Source organism: Melopsittacus undulatus, chromosome Z (genome assembly GCF_012275295.1).
Source record: "Melopsittacus undulatus isolate bMelUnd1 chromosome Z, bMelUnd1.mat.Z, whole genome shotgun sequence".
In the NCBI taxonomy this organism is placed as follows: Eukaryota; Metazoa; Chordata; class Aves; order Psittaciformes; family Psittaculidae; genus Melopsittacus; species Melopsittacus undulatus.
In genome coordinates this window covers 69191227-69206466 of record NC_047557.1, presented here as the reverse complement: position 1 = coordinate 69206466, position 15240 = coordinate 69191227, and the positions used below count along the sequence as shown (strand labels likewise).

Below are 15240 nucleotides of genomic sequence, written 5' to 3'. Positions count from 1 at the left end.
AGAAAATGCAAATAACAAAGAGAAAAAAAATAGTATGCTCCTTCATACCAAAGAGGAAGTCTCTTTCAAATAGCACAACAAGGGTTAAAAAAAAAGAGATACTGGTAATCTGCTCATCATGGTATGTACTAAATGGTATGTGTGTAATTCTTTTCTGGTATATTGTGGTTTGTTTTTTTTTAACTATGTATATTAATTATTGAGGCTTGAAAAAAACGTGTGAGTAATGTGTAGATACATAGAAAACAAACCGTTAGTACTACTATTGCAAATATTCTTCCTACATATACACCTAATTTTAATGTCATGAGCCATCCCATTCAACTTGGTGGGATTGCTCACACCCCTAGATTTAAAAATGCTTCTGTCATAAATCTGAGCTATACAAACCATATGCATGCACTTTTCACACAGGAAACACATTAGCTTGTAACGGTGGAGGTTAATGTAAATTTGCCTTAGGCTATTGAAGGGCTTTATCACAGTAAGAATTATTTTTATCCCTAAGGCAAAACAGGACAGAAAAGCTGCCCAAAACTTAAGTTTGTTTTACTAAAACCAGGATAGAAATTTATAGATGTTAAGAGTGTATGTGTTTGTGTGTATACATGTAAAAAATTATACTTTGCCTAACCAAATATACATACAAATGTATATAATTTTAAAGGACTAATTGTTTACTTACACAGTCAGACGCACACCTACGTTATACACTAGCATGCAATAAGGAGTGGTTATGTTTTTCTGAAAATCTTTTAAAAGCACATAATAAATGAAGTTGTGCCCACTGACTGTTCCTAAAACTTTGGCCTCAGTTAGTAAATAGAGTTTTGCCAATGAACTGGGGTTTTGGCTTGAATGGGCCAGTGACTTTAGGATATTGGAAAAAAATTTAACACTGGCTCATATCATAGTTCATTAAACCATGTCACCCAAAAAACAAATCAAGCAACATTTTTCTCCCCTGCATTAAACAACGATACAGGAAAGCATAAGCAATATTAGCACTGATAGAAATGTGCAAAAGCAGAGCAGTTGCACCATGCAAAGCATGCAGAGAGAGGAAGAAAAAAGTACTGAAGCACCAGAGGGATACACGCATTTGTTAAAAGAGATTCTCTAAGCATACTAACCTGCTGGTTCTAATGAATTTTCTACTTTGTCGTTAACATCGAAAACACGATCATGAACACCTATAGTTTTCATACAGCTGTCTATAACAAAAATAGAGATAACAGCCAAATATGTTAGTGAGACACCCTTAAACTCCCCACTCCTCTCTTTTGTCTCTCTATTTAATATATATAGTTAAGCATATTTACATTTTAAAGTCTGTGGCACTTGACCAAATGCCAGTATAGCCTTCCACTTGCACAAAAGTCTAAGAAACAAGTTAGCAACTGCCATATAATTAAAACAAAGCTTTATGAAAAACGATAAGAAAATACGATGAAAATCATAGCACAAATGCTGCTGTACAGAACACATACACAAGATTTAACAGTAAAATAAGATTTACTGCTGTTTACTAGACCACACAGTAAAGCATGCACTACAAAGCTGCCCTCAGAAGCTTAATCTGAAGAACTTACTTGCTGGTCGCACAAAGACCTTAAGCTTTAGACAGGATCTCCTTCCATTATCTGGGACTGCAGAAGCTGTAAATGGGAAAGAAGGAAAGACAAGTGGAAAAGTAAGAAAGTGAAAATTAAAATATTTTTTTTTGTGCTAAAATAAAATATCCTTTACTTCCCCTTCATCTGAAGGGCTGGACACATTTCAGACTCTGATGGTAAGGACTTAGAGTGCACAAAGTATTTTGATTATGAAAAGCAGGGAAAGAACTGCACAACTTATTCTAATCCCTTTCTTTATTATTTTACATGGAAGAAGTGAAGCACATGGTATTTTCAATGTTTCATTATCTCCTTTCACCTTTCCCCACCTTTCTCTCAAGAGGTTGTTTTAATATGGTTTCTGCTGTAATGCAGGTGTCTGCTCTGAAAAATTACACTTCAAAATAATTAAGATCACTTAGAGAAAAACTAGTCTTGGCCGCAACAATCTAAAAAGGGATGAAAAATCAAAGGGACACTGAAGGTGACAATGCTAAAAATAGAACTATGTATATACTCCCAACAAAAGTAGAAATACATGCCATTAAATTAATATGTCAATGTCAGCCTCAATATGTTCCAATACATCTGCCTTTGTTGAGAAAAGGCTTACATTGCTTCAGCCAAAACATGATGCCCCATGTTCCATTAACTAACAAACGACAACTAGCTTATTCCTTCTGTCCTACCTCATAATTGTCCATTCAGTGTTTTTCATTTTAAGAGTACTTACTGAAAAAAAAGTGAAAATATAATGTCTAATGCAAAAGATCATACACATAAGACTAGTGTCTACATCTAATCATTTCCCAGGAATACATGCTGCTATGAAAACTTCCTTTCTAGAACTATGCTTGCCTCAAAAGGCATGATTATAGAGAAATGTGCCTGCCTGTCACCATAGACTGGATTCCCTAGTGTATTATCTGTCAATGTGAACACACTGGTAACTTTCAGCAGTATCTGCAATTTTGAAATTGCACATTGGCATCCAAGGAACTTGACCTGGGCATCCGGATTTTCACTTCTGAAAAATTGTTCACATCCATGTTTATTTTACCCTTGCAAAAAAAACTCATAAGCTATAGCTGAAAATGTTGCCTGCAGCACTGCAAAGTAATTTTTGTTTCATTACACAGTCTCACCCATAACTAAAAAAGCTATGTATTAAGGCAGAATAAGTTGCTTTTTGTAGCAAATGACAACTATTGGAGACTATCATGTTTTACAAAAGATGATTGGGCTGGCAAGATGCTAGTTTGTTCTGTTTGTTCAGTTTATCACTGTTTCATCCATTTTTTTCTTAATTTTGTCCAGTTTGTGACAAATAACTGTCGTGGTTTAAACCAAAATCCGCACAGTTCGCTCACTCACTCCCCCCCTTGCTCCCCCAACTCCCGGAGAGTTAGGAAGGAGAATACAAAGAATGTGGCCCCCACGGCTTGAGACAAGAACGGTTTAATTGCTAAGGCATAACACAAAACACTACTGCCATTACTACTACAAACAATAATGATAAAGCCAATAACAAGCGAAGAGAATACAACACCCCACCAGCCACCAACCCATAACTCACTCCACCCTGCCTGGCTGAGCACCGCGTGCTCCCTCCTCCGTTTCCCTCCAGAGCTCCACCCTTCCCCCTCTCTCCCCCAGTTGCATCCTGGGCATCACGTGCTATGGTACAGAATACCTCATTGGCTAGCCTGGGTCAGGTGTCCTGTCTCTCCTTCCTCCCGGACTCCCCCCTCCCCAGCAGAGCACGTGCTCAGAAAAGGCTTTGAACAAAAACACCCTCAAAACATGCTCGCTATCAAGCAACTGTTCCCAGCCCAGAAGTCAAAACACAGAACTGCACCAGCTACAAGAAGGAGAAAAATTACTGCTACTGCTCAACCCATGACAATAACAAATAAAACGTTTTTTACACAGACATGAATCTCATTGTCTTTGTGCTAATCTTACACTTGAAGGACTCCTTAACCAGCTAGAAATAAATTCCCTTCATCTTTGATGATGTGCTTCCAAGACAGACGTCAGCCTTTTCCTAGAAAAACTTGCCAAGAACTAGAAAATTCATTGCAAACACAAAAAAGAAGCAAAGTAAAGAGTCTAGTACAGCTAATGCCATGGGTCTGCATCTGTTGGGAAGTGCTTGAAAAACTGCTTCCCTCTTTTAATCAAAAGACAGAAGCGTGTAGAAATAATATTCCCCCTTCACAACGACAAGCAGTTAAGAAGTGTTAACAGCTGGCTTTGCTATAGGCTCTTACTAAATCAAAATCAGAAAAACTCTCCCTAATGACATTTACAGTAACTGGGGTGTTATTTAGGGCACAATATTTGCACTCTGTGGTTATATTCAGGAAATTGTGTTCTTTATATTGCTGACTGAATATATGCAACTAGCTAAAAACTTTGCTCAAACTAAACAGACATCTTGAAAGATAAGAATTATATAGTCATTACCACGTTACTAGCATAAAGGTGGAAATAACTTTTCCAACATTAGCCAAAATAAAGTCCCTACAGTAATTTTATCAGTAACAGATTCTTCTGTTCAGTAATTATTTCAGAAATGTATCATGAAACACACTTATTTAAAGGGAAGTTTTAGCTTTGATGCTTACATGCTGTTGTTAATGTCCGTAAGATAAGCATGCTTTGCTCACTGCTGTTTATTAGAATACTCTGTTAGTCAGTAACTAATGAGACCACTGACTAGCTATGATAGCAAGGAGATAATAATACTCTCTCTGGAAAACTTAAAAATTAATGTTCTCTACATTTAAGTTTATATGTGTACATAATATTTGCACATGTTAAAGAGCAAACAGTGCTAGTGATTGGCCATGGTAAATGCTCCATCCCTGGCAGTGTTCAAGGCCAGTTTGGACAGAGTCTTGGGTAACATGGTATAGTATGAGGTACCCCTGTATATGGGCCTAGGGAAGTTCAAACTAGATGATCTTGAGGTCATTTGCAACTGTAATTATTTTATGAGTCCATGGCTTTTGGAACAAAAACACTAAAATCCGTTCCCTACTTAAATTCGTTCCAGCAGCCCCTGGTTTGCAGCTACAGATTATACCATGAACTGCACTTCTATTGCAACCATAGGACTTGCATTTAAATCATCATCCCGGAAATGGACAGTTTTAGCAATAAGTATGAAAAGGTGCTTTTTACCTTTCCAGGAAAGTTATGTATTGTCAATGTTTGCAATAAACCCAGAAAGATTCCTCTTTAATAATTTTTTTACTCCTTCAGAAGGAATAATACTGAATTAAAAAAAAAAACCCACACACCAAAAACCAAAAAACAAGTGACATCGTACTGTTCTGCTATCTCTACCTCAAAAACCAAGAATGAGGCTGATGTAGGAATACATTTAAATCTCTTCCACCTTCCTGAGAAGTTTACTATTTGCCAAGATGCATGACTGCAATCGGGTTTTTTTCTTCCTTTCTCCTTCTCCCTCCCTTTCTTCTTTTCATCTTAAAAGAAAAAACAAAGACCAATTATAGTTTTTCCCTTAAGATCAGATATATTATCCATAGAGAAGAGTCAGGAAAGGCAAAAGACTGCTTCTCTTTGTTAGCTGGGATCTGCTAAAAGTTGCTTCCCAGGTTAAGCATTGCTATTGTTACATTCCACTGAAATGAACTATAGTATAAGAAAAGATGGCCTTTCTAGGACGTAGGAAGAGTAACTTCGTTCTCCTTTCTGCACAAAACCAGGTAAGCCCCTAAGGCTTTGGTATAAGGCTTTTCCATTTGCCCACTTAGGTGATATTAGCTGTAAAATAGAGGCTAGTTCTGGGAGCAGGAAGTCTCTGATGCTAATGGAACCCATCCCAAGAAACATTTTCCATTTCAAAAGCCAAAATTCCCAAGGGAAAAAAAGGTAGTTGAAACCCTGCTGTACAACAACAAAAAACAAAACAAAACAAAAAACCCCAAAACCCACCTTTGAAAGAAGATCTCTTATAATGAGCAAAAGAGGTTATATCCTCTTTTTTTTCATGAATGATAATTAGAACAGAAAAGGTCTGACTGTTTAGGCTGTGTCAGGAAGAATCACAATGAAAAACAGAAAAGGAACTTCAGTGTTACTAGTTCTTAGATGTCATCACAATTCCTTTGATACTTCACTCTTCCCTGGCTCTACCTCAGCTTTACCAGCAACTTCATTTGCTGCCTCTCCCTTTTAAAGAATATGCTTCAGACTTTACAATTACACAAAGACTTGGGATTAGAGGGAAGTGTACACCAAAATCCCTCTGGAATCACAAGATACATGAAAATACCTCAGTGATTATAAACATAACTGGTTTGGTGTCTCTTTTTTTTTTTCTTTTTTTTTTAATAGGAAAATTACATGATTTAGAAGAAATTCAAGTAATTATGTCTGAACGTGTGAGATGAATATTCGGCCTCCATTAGTTGAACTACAAAAAAAACCTTGCAATGAGCTACTGCACATAGGACTAGATCTAAGCTGGATCCAATAATGGCCCATTAACACCAAATTAAATAAGAAAATTTTTCTTTTCTGAGCTACTTTTGGTTACCATATTTATACTCTGTAAGGAAAAGGGAGTGAAGAAAATTAATCTCTCCTCATCTAGAACCAAACCATAAATATTTCAGTATTTGCTAGCTATATTTAAATACTGGGGGGGAGGGAGGGGGGGAGGGAGGGGGGAGAAAAAAATCTATCTTCTTTCATCCTACTCCTAAGCAGTTCTCTGCTGAAAACCCAGGGTACAGTATTAATATGTCCTATAAAAACCAGGTTAGGTCCTTCCTCAGACTGATAAGGTTTAGCAGGGCTACTCAATGACCGCAGGAAGCCACAGACAGAGAACAAAAGGTGACACAGAAAGAGAACAAAAAGTGACACACAGAAAACAGCATGTTTTTGTGTTGTTTTTTTTTTTTTCCTCAACAATACTGGAATTACATTTATTATGTTAAATCTCCCAAGCTCCTAAAAATGCCATCAAGATATGGCCCAACAACCTAAAAAGTTAGATAATTAAAAAGTAAATATACAAAAAAGAATAACTATTAAAAACACCAAAATAATTTGGTTATAATGACTTGCTAGTCATGTGACCAAAGCTGTAATTAAGTATTTCCTCTCCTAAGACAGGAAGCAGTTTGGCTGTCAACTATCTGAGGCTGTTTCTAACCTAAGAACAACTTATTAAGATGCCACATACAGAAAGTGTCTCCACCATACCATTTATTGATATTCACATGTAATCAGTGATTTCCCCTGTTTGCCTCATCGCTCATTCTTAGCTTTCCAATTACAGCATTGCACTTTTTCTTAAAACACAAGTTCTGATAAAAAAAAAAAATTAAATGCGACTCAAGCCCTTATTTAGCACTACAAATATATTTAATATCCCAGGCACAATCCACTATGGACCCTATCAGACAGCAAAACTGGAACCATTCAGTGTACAGGTAGCTCTCCATTTACTTAAGTCATTCAGATAGCACATCTGTTTTAGAAAGGGCAGACGCTGGTAAAAGAGCAGAAACTTCCTCCTTATGCAGAATTGCAAAACCCACAGGCTCTGACATAGCATGATGCAGCTATTGTGTAGATGACAACTCTTGCTATTTTTCAAGTTTCTATTACCAGCTCATCTGGAGTATTCTCAGAATTATAAAGAAGTGTTCATTAAATATTGTGGAGACAAAACTGTTCTCACTGTTTCAAGAAACTGTGATGTCTTTTTCTGGTCTCTGCTAAGATGTCCAGAAACAGGGTTTCCTTGTGGATAAGATCTGAGATGTCACACCAAGATCTAACATCAGTTCACTGCAGATATACTACTACTAACAACCTTTCTGTGTGTTACACAATTCTGGCACTGCTAAATACTTCCCAACCACAAGCAGTGACCATAAATACTGATTCAGGCTGAGGAGTGAATAGGGAAATAATTTTTAAATTCTCTCCAGCACACTAAATTGAGATGCCATATGCATATAGCCAGAGTAAACACCTAACACGACCCAGTCAAACGGGTTGCACATATAACTTTGTCGTGGTTTAAAACCAAGTCCCCCTACTCCCGGAGAGTTAGGAAGGAGAATCCAAAGAATGTAGCCCCCACGGATTGAGATAAGAACGGTTTAATCGCTAAGGCATAACACAAAACCCCTACTGCCATTTACTACTACAAATAATAATGATACAGCAAACAGCAAGTGAAAAGAATATAACACCCCACCAGCCACTGACCCATAACTCACTCCACCCTGCCTGGCCAAGCACCGCGTGCTCCCTCCTCCATTTTCCTCTAGAGCTCCCCCCTCCAGCTTTCTCTTTCCCAGTATGCATCCTGGGCATCACGTGCTATGGTATGGAATACCTCATTGCCTAGCCTGGGTCAGGTGACCTGTCTCTCCTTCCTTCCGGCCTCCCCTCCTCCACCTGGCTGGAAAAAACGTTGAACAAAAACACCCTTAAAACATGCTCAAACCATGACAAACTTTGGTAATCATCTGGCAGAACACCACAAATGGAGAACTTGCAGCAGCCCCCTACACAAGATGCTGCATGTTGTAAATCAGTAACTCATGTTTATGCAGTCTTTCCACTCTCTTAGTCCTGTAAATTACAGATAATCTCTTCAGAAGAAAATATTTACAGCTATGATTTGCTTCTGTTCCTTTCAAGCACAATAGCGCTCCCATTAGTCAAATCCAACATCCAGGTAACCTTACATGACCTGCTGTGCTGGGTCCAGCAGTACCAGTCATTTTTCTCCTTCTCAGTAGCTGGTGCAGTGCTGTGGTTTTGACTTTTGGCCTGGGAACAGCACTGATAACACCGACAGTTTTAGCTGCTGCTTAGTAATGTTTAGTCTGACCAAGGACTTTCTCAGTCTCGTGCTCTGTCAGGAAGGAAGAGAAGCTGGGAGGAAGCAGAGACAGGATACCTGACCCAAACTAACCAAAGAGGTATTCCATACCACAGCACAACATGCACAGGGTGTAAAACTGGGGGCAGTTACCCGGAAGGGTTAGATCACTGCTCGGGTCGGGCTGGGTATCGGTCAGCGGGTGTATTCTCTTCCCTTGGTATTTCCCTTATCATTATTATTATTGCTGGTAGCAGTAGTGGTTTGTGTTATACCTGAGTTACTGGACTGTTCTTATCTCAGCCTGTGGGAGTTACATTCTTTTGATTCTCCTCCCCATCCCTCCTAGAGCAGGGGGAGGAAATAGGGGGAGTGAGCGAGGGCTGCATGGCTGGGTTGCCAAGTGGGCTTTAACCACAACACCTGCAAATCATAATTCCACCAACCTGAAGTGTTTTAGCATCCAATATTCTATGTCAGCTATGGACCTTTAGAAAGTTTTATTTTTAAGAACAATCATCTGCTTCTTTCTTTGTAAAGAAATGAGTATATGTGGGAGCACTAAAAATGCAGTTTTCTAGCATGTTTGCCACAGGCAATATTTCTCAATTTGTGCAAGTCAAAAGAAAAAATTGCCTATTAGTTGTTAGAAGAGCTGAGCCTGTAGGTTTTCATGTGATTTACCATACAACACAAATGTATGCAAATTAGGCAGGTAAATGCAGAATTAGTTATTAATATTGTTATAACTCTTTAGATTGAAAAAAATTACAAATTTGCATAAATGGTACAACTGAAAGAGTCAGCTAGAATTTAATGAATCAATAAAGCATTCCTTTGTGTGCATGCATGAAGTAAGACCCATATTTCAGGCAACAGTCTTCACAATTATAAATCAAAAAGAAGCTACCTGAAAGGATTTGCTGATCATTTTTTACATGTAAGTGCTAAAATCAAAAATTAAAAATAGATAAATACTGGTCTTATGGAAATCCTACCTTTCATTAATTCATTAATTTAATTGGAAAAAAGAGGTTTTCTGTGTCTGCCCTTCCATTCCAGCATACCAGCAAAAGTTTTGTTCTGGTGGCAAAACCAAAACTCTATTCTAAGAAAATTTCAATAGTGAATGTCCGTGACTTACTCATTCTTTAGACCTAAAAATTAAGCACATTTCCTCAGTAAATTGTAACTAAACTTATTTGTACCCTTGCTATTTCAAAGTCCCTGTGTTTAGTCATCTTCAAGATGATGATTTCATGAAAAGAAAAAACTACTGAGCAGGCTAAAGACTCAGAAATTTCAAGCCAACAGACCAAGAATCTTGTTTAGAAGAAAACAACCTGATCTAGGTATGCCAAGAACATTTGAAAACAAAAAAAATATACCTATCAAGGAAAATAATCATACAGATGTTTATGGCTTAATAAAGGCAAAATTACTATGGATACTAGCATTTCCAAATGAAGTTTTAAAATCCACAGTATTAAAAGGGCACCTAAAATAAATGTGTATTTTGCTTTACTCCTGCATGCTCAGCTACATCTTTACGAAATGAATGTAAAAACACATAGTATTTCTGTACTCATCTCTGTATGTAGGTATATACATGCCTAGACAAATACACAAACGTATATTCTGTACTTCATGTAAAATTTAAATCAAGTGCACAGTAATGGAGAAAAAGACCTGAAAAAAGCTGTGTGCACAACAACAACAACAACAAATTGTGAAATACTACTTTATTTTCTGAAGTTTTATACCTCACCAGCTTCTAATGCTTAATCCTCACCAGCTTTGCACTTGTAAAAACACTGGATTATTATGGTTTATCTCACAGATGACTGTATTTCTCAGACCCCCTAAAAAGAGCCTAGAAAACGGAACTAATTTTTTAGGCAAATGTTATTTTAATGAGAGTTCTTGGAAGAAAGTAATACATAGACCTGTTTCTGCGTTAGCACTTAATGCTGAATTAGCTGTCCCATTGCAACTACTTGGCTAGGAAGAGCATAATATTTATTGCAGTTCCTAATCCATTGCAGAATGTCAAAGCATCCCAAAGCCCAGTCCTTCACAGCACTGTATCTCCAGACACGAGTAGCAGCTGAGGGCTCATATGAGGCAGACAACACCACTTTGGGTTCAGTCCAAAGGTTTGATATGCTGTTATGATCTGTCCTCCCAAGTCACTAAGTCTGGTTGAGTTCAGGAAAAAAAAATCACCTTAATGCATGGCAGCCTGTACTCTTCACACCTTCAGGAGGACAACAAAGCAGACAATTTATCTCCAGAAAAACCCAGCCCTGGTTTAGCTGTTGCCCTGAACCAAGCCTTGAATCAAAGTGAGAAGCAAGAACCAAGCTTGGATGTTCTTTCCAAAGAGTTTTTTTTTTTTTTAATAAAAACAAGAACAGTTATGTTTGTTTATGTACCAGGACAAAGCTGTCATCTAACGGCAATCTGAGCTTCCCGGAGAAGCAGTCTTGCCTCTCTGGTGTTTCTTCTCATTAAAAACCAAACAAAGCTCAGCTGGAAATAAATGAAAGGCATATCCTACTGTGAATGGACTCTTAGTTGCACATAAGCTCCTGTGAAATAAGGAGGTATATGTGAAGAATAGATCATATAGTTGCTCATACATGAAATATTTACAGGTCTTCCTCTAATAGAAGAAGGTTTCTCTTTCATAAAGGCAAACTGCATTATATACCATAAAATAAGGGCTAATATTTCTGCACTAGCACAATATAAATGACTGATTTCATACTATTCTATTGCAACAAACCAACATTTATTAACTGAATGAAATAAAAACCTCAGATCTCATTACTGTTTTCAGCAGCATTAACAAAACCAAATACAGTTATTGTACAACATTAAGACTGTATTAGAGTAAATTGGTAATAAAACAAGTTAATACTATCAAATAGAGCACTTAGAGAAAAATATATCCTCCTCATACTTTTCATAAGCACTTCGGTACTTTAATTGTCCCTTGGTATCACTAGAAATAAAATGTTTTTCTTCAAGCAGGCTATCCATTTTGCTAATTTTCATCTCTACAAACTAGACATAAATCCTTTGAAGAGACGTTATATTTTTGTTAGGAATGACCTTCACCCACATGGAATTTGGGGGTATTGTATTATGTTACTATACCTCATATGCTTTAATGAACTCCGTATTATCATGTCTAGCTTTACCACTTCTGAAACTGTAAATGATGCAGAGAGATGTGTTCCATTCAACTCCATTTTCAGGGGCTCACCAATACTTTTAAAATATTTAGACGCAATTTTAAAATTCTATGCTGTGCTTGCAAATACTGTTAGCTTATAAAAATACAGAAGTAATTAGAAATTTTGTATCCTGTTAGGAGTGTGACACATACATAGAGTCATAGAATGGTTTGGGTTGGAAGGGACCTCAGAGATCATCTAGTTCAAACCTTTATGTCCTGGATAAGGACACCTTCCCCTATACCAGGTTGCCTCATCCAACCATGTCAACAAAGACATGAAAAGTTACTTCTGCTGACTCACTTAAGCAAAGCAAGAAAATATTTAATGTTTCATGGAGGAGGAAGAAGATGCAAAGACAGGAAGAGATCTTCAAGAAGCTGCCTTAAGATAGAGAAAATTTAGAGAAAAAAGCACAGACTAAGGATTGTATTTTGCTGTTATTTAATATGAAGGTGAACAGTGAGGATAATGCAAGTTTGAATGTGTATGAGTGCATATGTATGCCCAGAAGTTTGCAAAGGGACTGCTTAAAGAGAATACCACTGCTCAAAAGATTCTGAAGAGCTTTTTCTCATGCCAAAACTCTAAGAGCATCTTGGCACAGCCTTTACAAAAAAACCCTCTATGCACACAGTCAGCCCTTACACAGATACATCCAAATTTGTACAGGATGGAAACCAGATATAAAATAGAAAATGTAAAGTCGGCAAAACGCATGTTAGTGCAAGTGTTAAGCTCTGATTCTGACATGTAAAGATTCTAAAGGCAGCGACCTGCTTCGTTACACCTAGTATGCTGGGATCCTTGGTCATGAACAAGTAGAGTACAAATACAATAGCAGATGTCAGCACTGTATTAGTAATAGTGCATCTTTACCAGGTGAATGCCAGATCTGCAAACAGGACACACGTCCTGTTTGATCTGCAGTCTTAAACAACAAGGAGAGTGAATGCTTTCATACACATTTATGAATTACACGATACAGAAGGCCAGAAAACCCTTTGGTATGCAGCATCTACATGGATGCTGCAGTAACAGCTAAAGCAGACTTAGCTGGTACTGCTATGCTGGCTGTATGCCTCCTTAGCTGTATGCCTGCTGCTTGCACATCCCACTCTCACAGCTGCCTCAGGCACCAACCCATCCTGGAGCATGGAGACACAGGCGGTCCAGCATGCCACAGCAGGAATTCCAGCCACAACAGCTCTGCATAGCCAGAACCAATGATTCTTCTTGTTCTGTGTTCCTAGGTAATTTTTAATATCTCTGTAAACTTCCAGTTTACCTTTCAAGGGTCATTAAGTAATTTGTTCTTTAGCCAAGCAAGAGTGCTTGTGGAACACTCCTGCATTTTTCTGTTCTCCCCTTGTGAAATATCCTGCAGAGACAGGAGTATTTTTTTCTTGGATCGAGCTGAATTTTTTTTTTGTTTTCTTCTGAGAGCCCACCAGGTGTGTAATCAAAGGTGGCACTGAAGCATCCTAATTACGAAAACCAGCAAGGAACTTTCGCACACATTTTGTGGACTTCAGATTTCTCATTCACAGAATCTCCTTGCTGAGACAGTAGAGATGATGAGAAAAGTTCAGGAGACATATCCCAGACTGGCAGTAAATCATTTCCCACTTCTGCCTTTAATGCCAAGAGCAAATGAAGAAAAAATGACCTTCTATTTGTAACATGCCATTCCATTTTTGTTTGAGAAAATATCCTGAACTCCTCAGGAGGACTGACATGGGGGAAAAGAGGGGGGGGCAGGCAGGAGGGAGAGAGGAGATCAAGGTGTATGGTTTTGTTTTGCTTTATTCAGAAAAAACACACACCTTAAAACAGCTGCAGAAAAGAACAGGTCAGAAGTACTATCAGTGCTAGCTGCTTTCTGCTGAGCTGAAGTGACCATTTTCAGATCCTTTCAATCTGTGGTGAAAAGATCATTAGGATGCTACTCCTGGGAAGTCAGTCCTCCTGCAAGTGAGCTCCTTTGTTATGAATATGGAACAGATGGAACCAAATCTATCTGCTCCATAGGAACAAAAACACTTGCAACATGGCTCGCTCTATTAAAGACTCTACTTAGCTCCTTTATAGCACTGGCTTTCTGTCCACTGCTGTGAGGTTTTGGCTTTATAGAAAAAGCCACTTCATAAAGGCAATAGTTCTTACTCTTAAACCAAAAAAAGTGGCCTAAGAACTGCAGAAGATGAATGCAGAGTTTAACCTGCATGGCTCCTTGGAGATATGCAAATATTCAATTACTAATTTTTTTAACCTAGAGAAAGGATTTTTTCTGAGAAGGAAAAAGAGCCATATGTGGTAAAGACTGTGCATCAATAGCAGTGAAGTACACAGATTTTGATACGTCGTTCTTTCTAATAAAGGTTGACTCTACATTATTGCAAGAAGGAACATGGATTTTATTTGTATATACGTAAGTGTGGATCAAGATGACATTTCTGTATGGAAGGAAAGCAAGGAATCAAATATGCAAGGAAATCTGTATCAGTCTTTCAAAAACCAACCTTTTTGGAAGGAGACAAAATCGTTTGAAATTTGGTCCCTACCATGAATATTAAAAAAAGATTTAACACATCAATTTTTCTCCAAATGTTGCATCTTGTAGGGCCTTTTTCCCAAGACTTTAACAGAAACTACATCAATATTACACCAATTAACTTTGCAAATTGCATAAACTGTAGCTGAAACTAATAGATTTACTTACTGACTCATTAAGCCAGTACATGTAGAGTATCTGTTACTTACTATCAGAACAGTAGTGAAAGTTAATTCCTAGCTACACATGCATACAGATATGGATTATATCAGCTTCTCACAAAAACCCATACAACAGAAGTCAATGGCCTCCTTTACTCACTGTTCAATATGTTAATACATTTACTGTCTGGCTGCTTTTTCAGAAGTAATTGAAAAAAGGATTTCTGTGGCAGGATGCTTTGATTCTAAATCAAGTCTTCAGGCTAATCTCACCCCACCAGTGAAAGCACAGCTTGCCTGAAGTCATCACTTTTGCTGGTGGAAAGGAACTGGCCTTGAAACATCATGAAGCAGATGTTTTATGCCAAATCAGAGTCTAGGGATACACAAGCTACTGGAAATAAAACTCTTCTCTTGTCTGTTCAATCATTTCAATTCCCTGTAGTGTGAAATATGAACTTGCCAACAAATGGCTGGTGTGCTATGCAGCACAGCAGGGAGAGCAGGCACCATACATAAGTGCACCAAAGGCTGGAAAACTCCTTCATTAGATCTGCTTTTCAGCCCAAGCCTCAGCAATGAGATGTGGGAACCACTTCAGTGGAAGGTGATGGTGTTTGTAAAGACAAGTTTCCATCAGCTCCAATTACAGAAATTGTGTGGACTTTCTTGGAGGAGAAGGAAGTTCATATGGCTGTATCCACAGATTACAGGTCATTAGCAGCTCATGATAAAGGTGGGGGTGCGTGTTTAATGATTTTTCTTTAAAATTTTCTGACTT

At 37.9% G+C, this 15240-nt stretch overlaps 1 protein-coding gene across 3 annotated transcripts in view; it reads right to left on the bottom strand.

The window, feature by feature from the left end:
- The window catches only part of EFNA5 (ephrin A5), a 209854-nt gene that overhangs the window by 6711 nt on the left and 187903 nt on the right, over positions 1-15240 (bottom strand). For all 3 annotated transcript variants that reach the window (XM_034073080.1, XM_034073079.1, XM_034073078.1), the window contains exons 4-5: positions 1593-1658; positions 1134-1214 (exon numbers count right to left, since the gene is read on the bottom strand). In XM_034073080.1, the coding sequence (XP_033928971.1) occupies positions 1134-1214; positions 1593-1658 (147 nt within the window). The remainder of the gene's footprint in view (positions 1-1133; positions 1215-1592; positions 1659-15240) is intronic.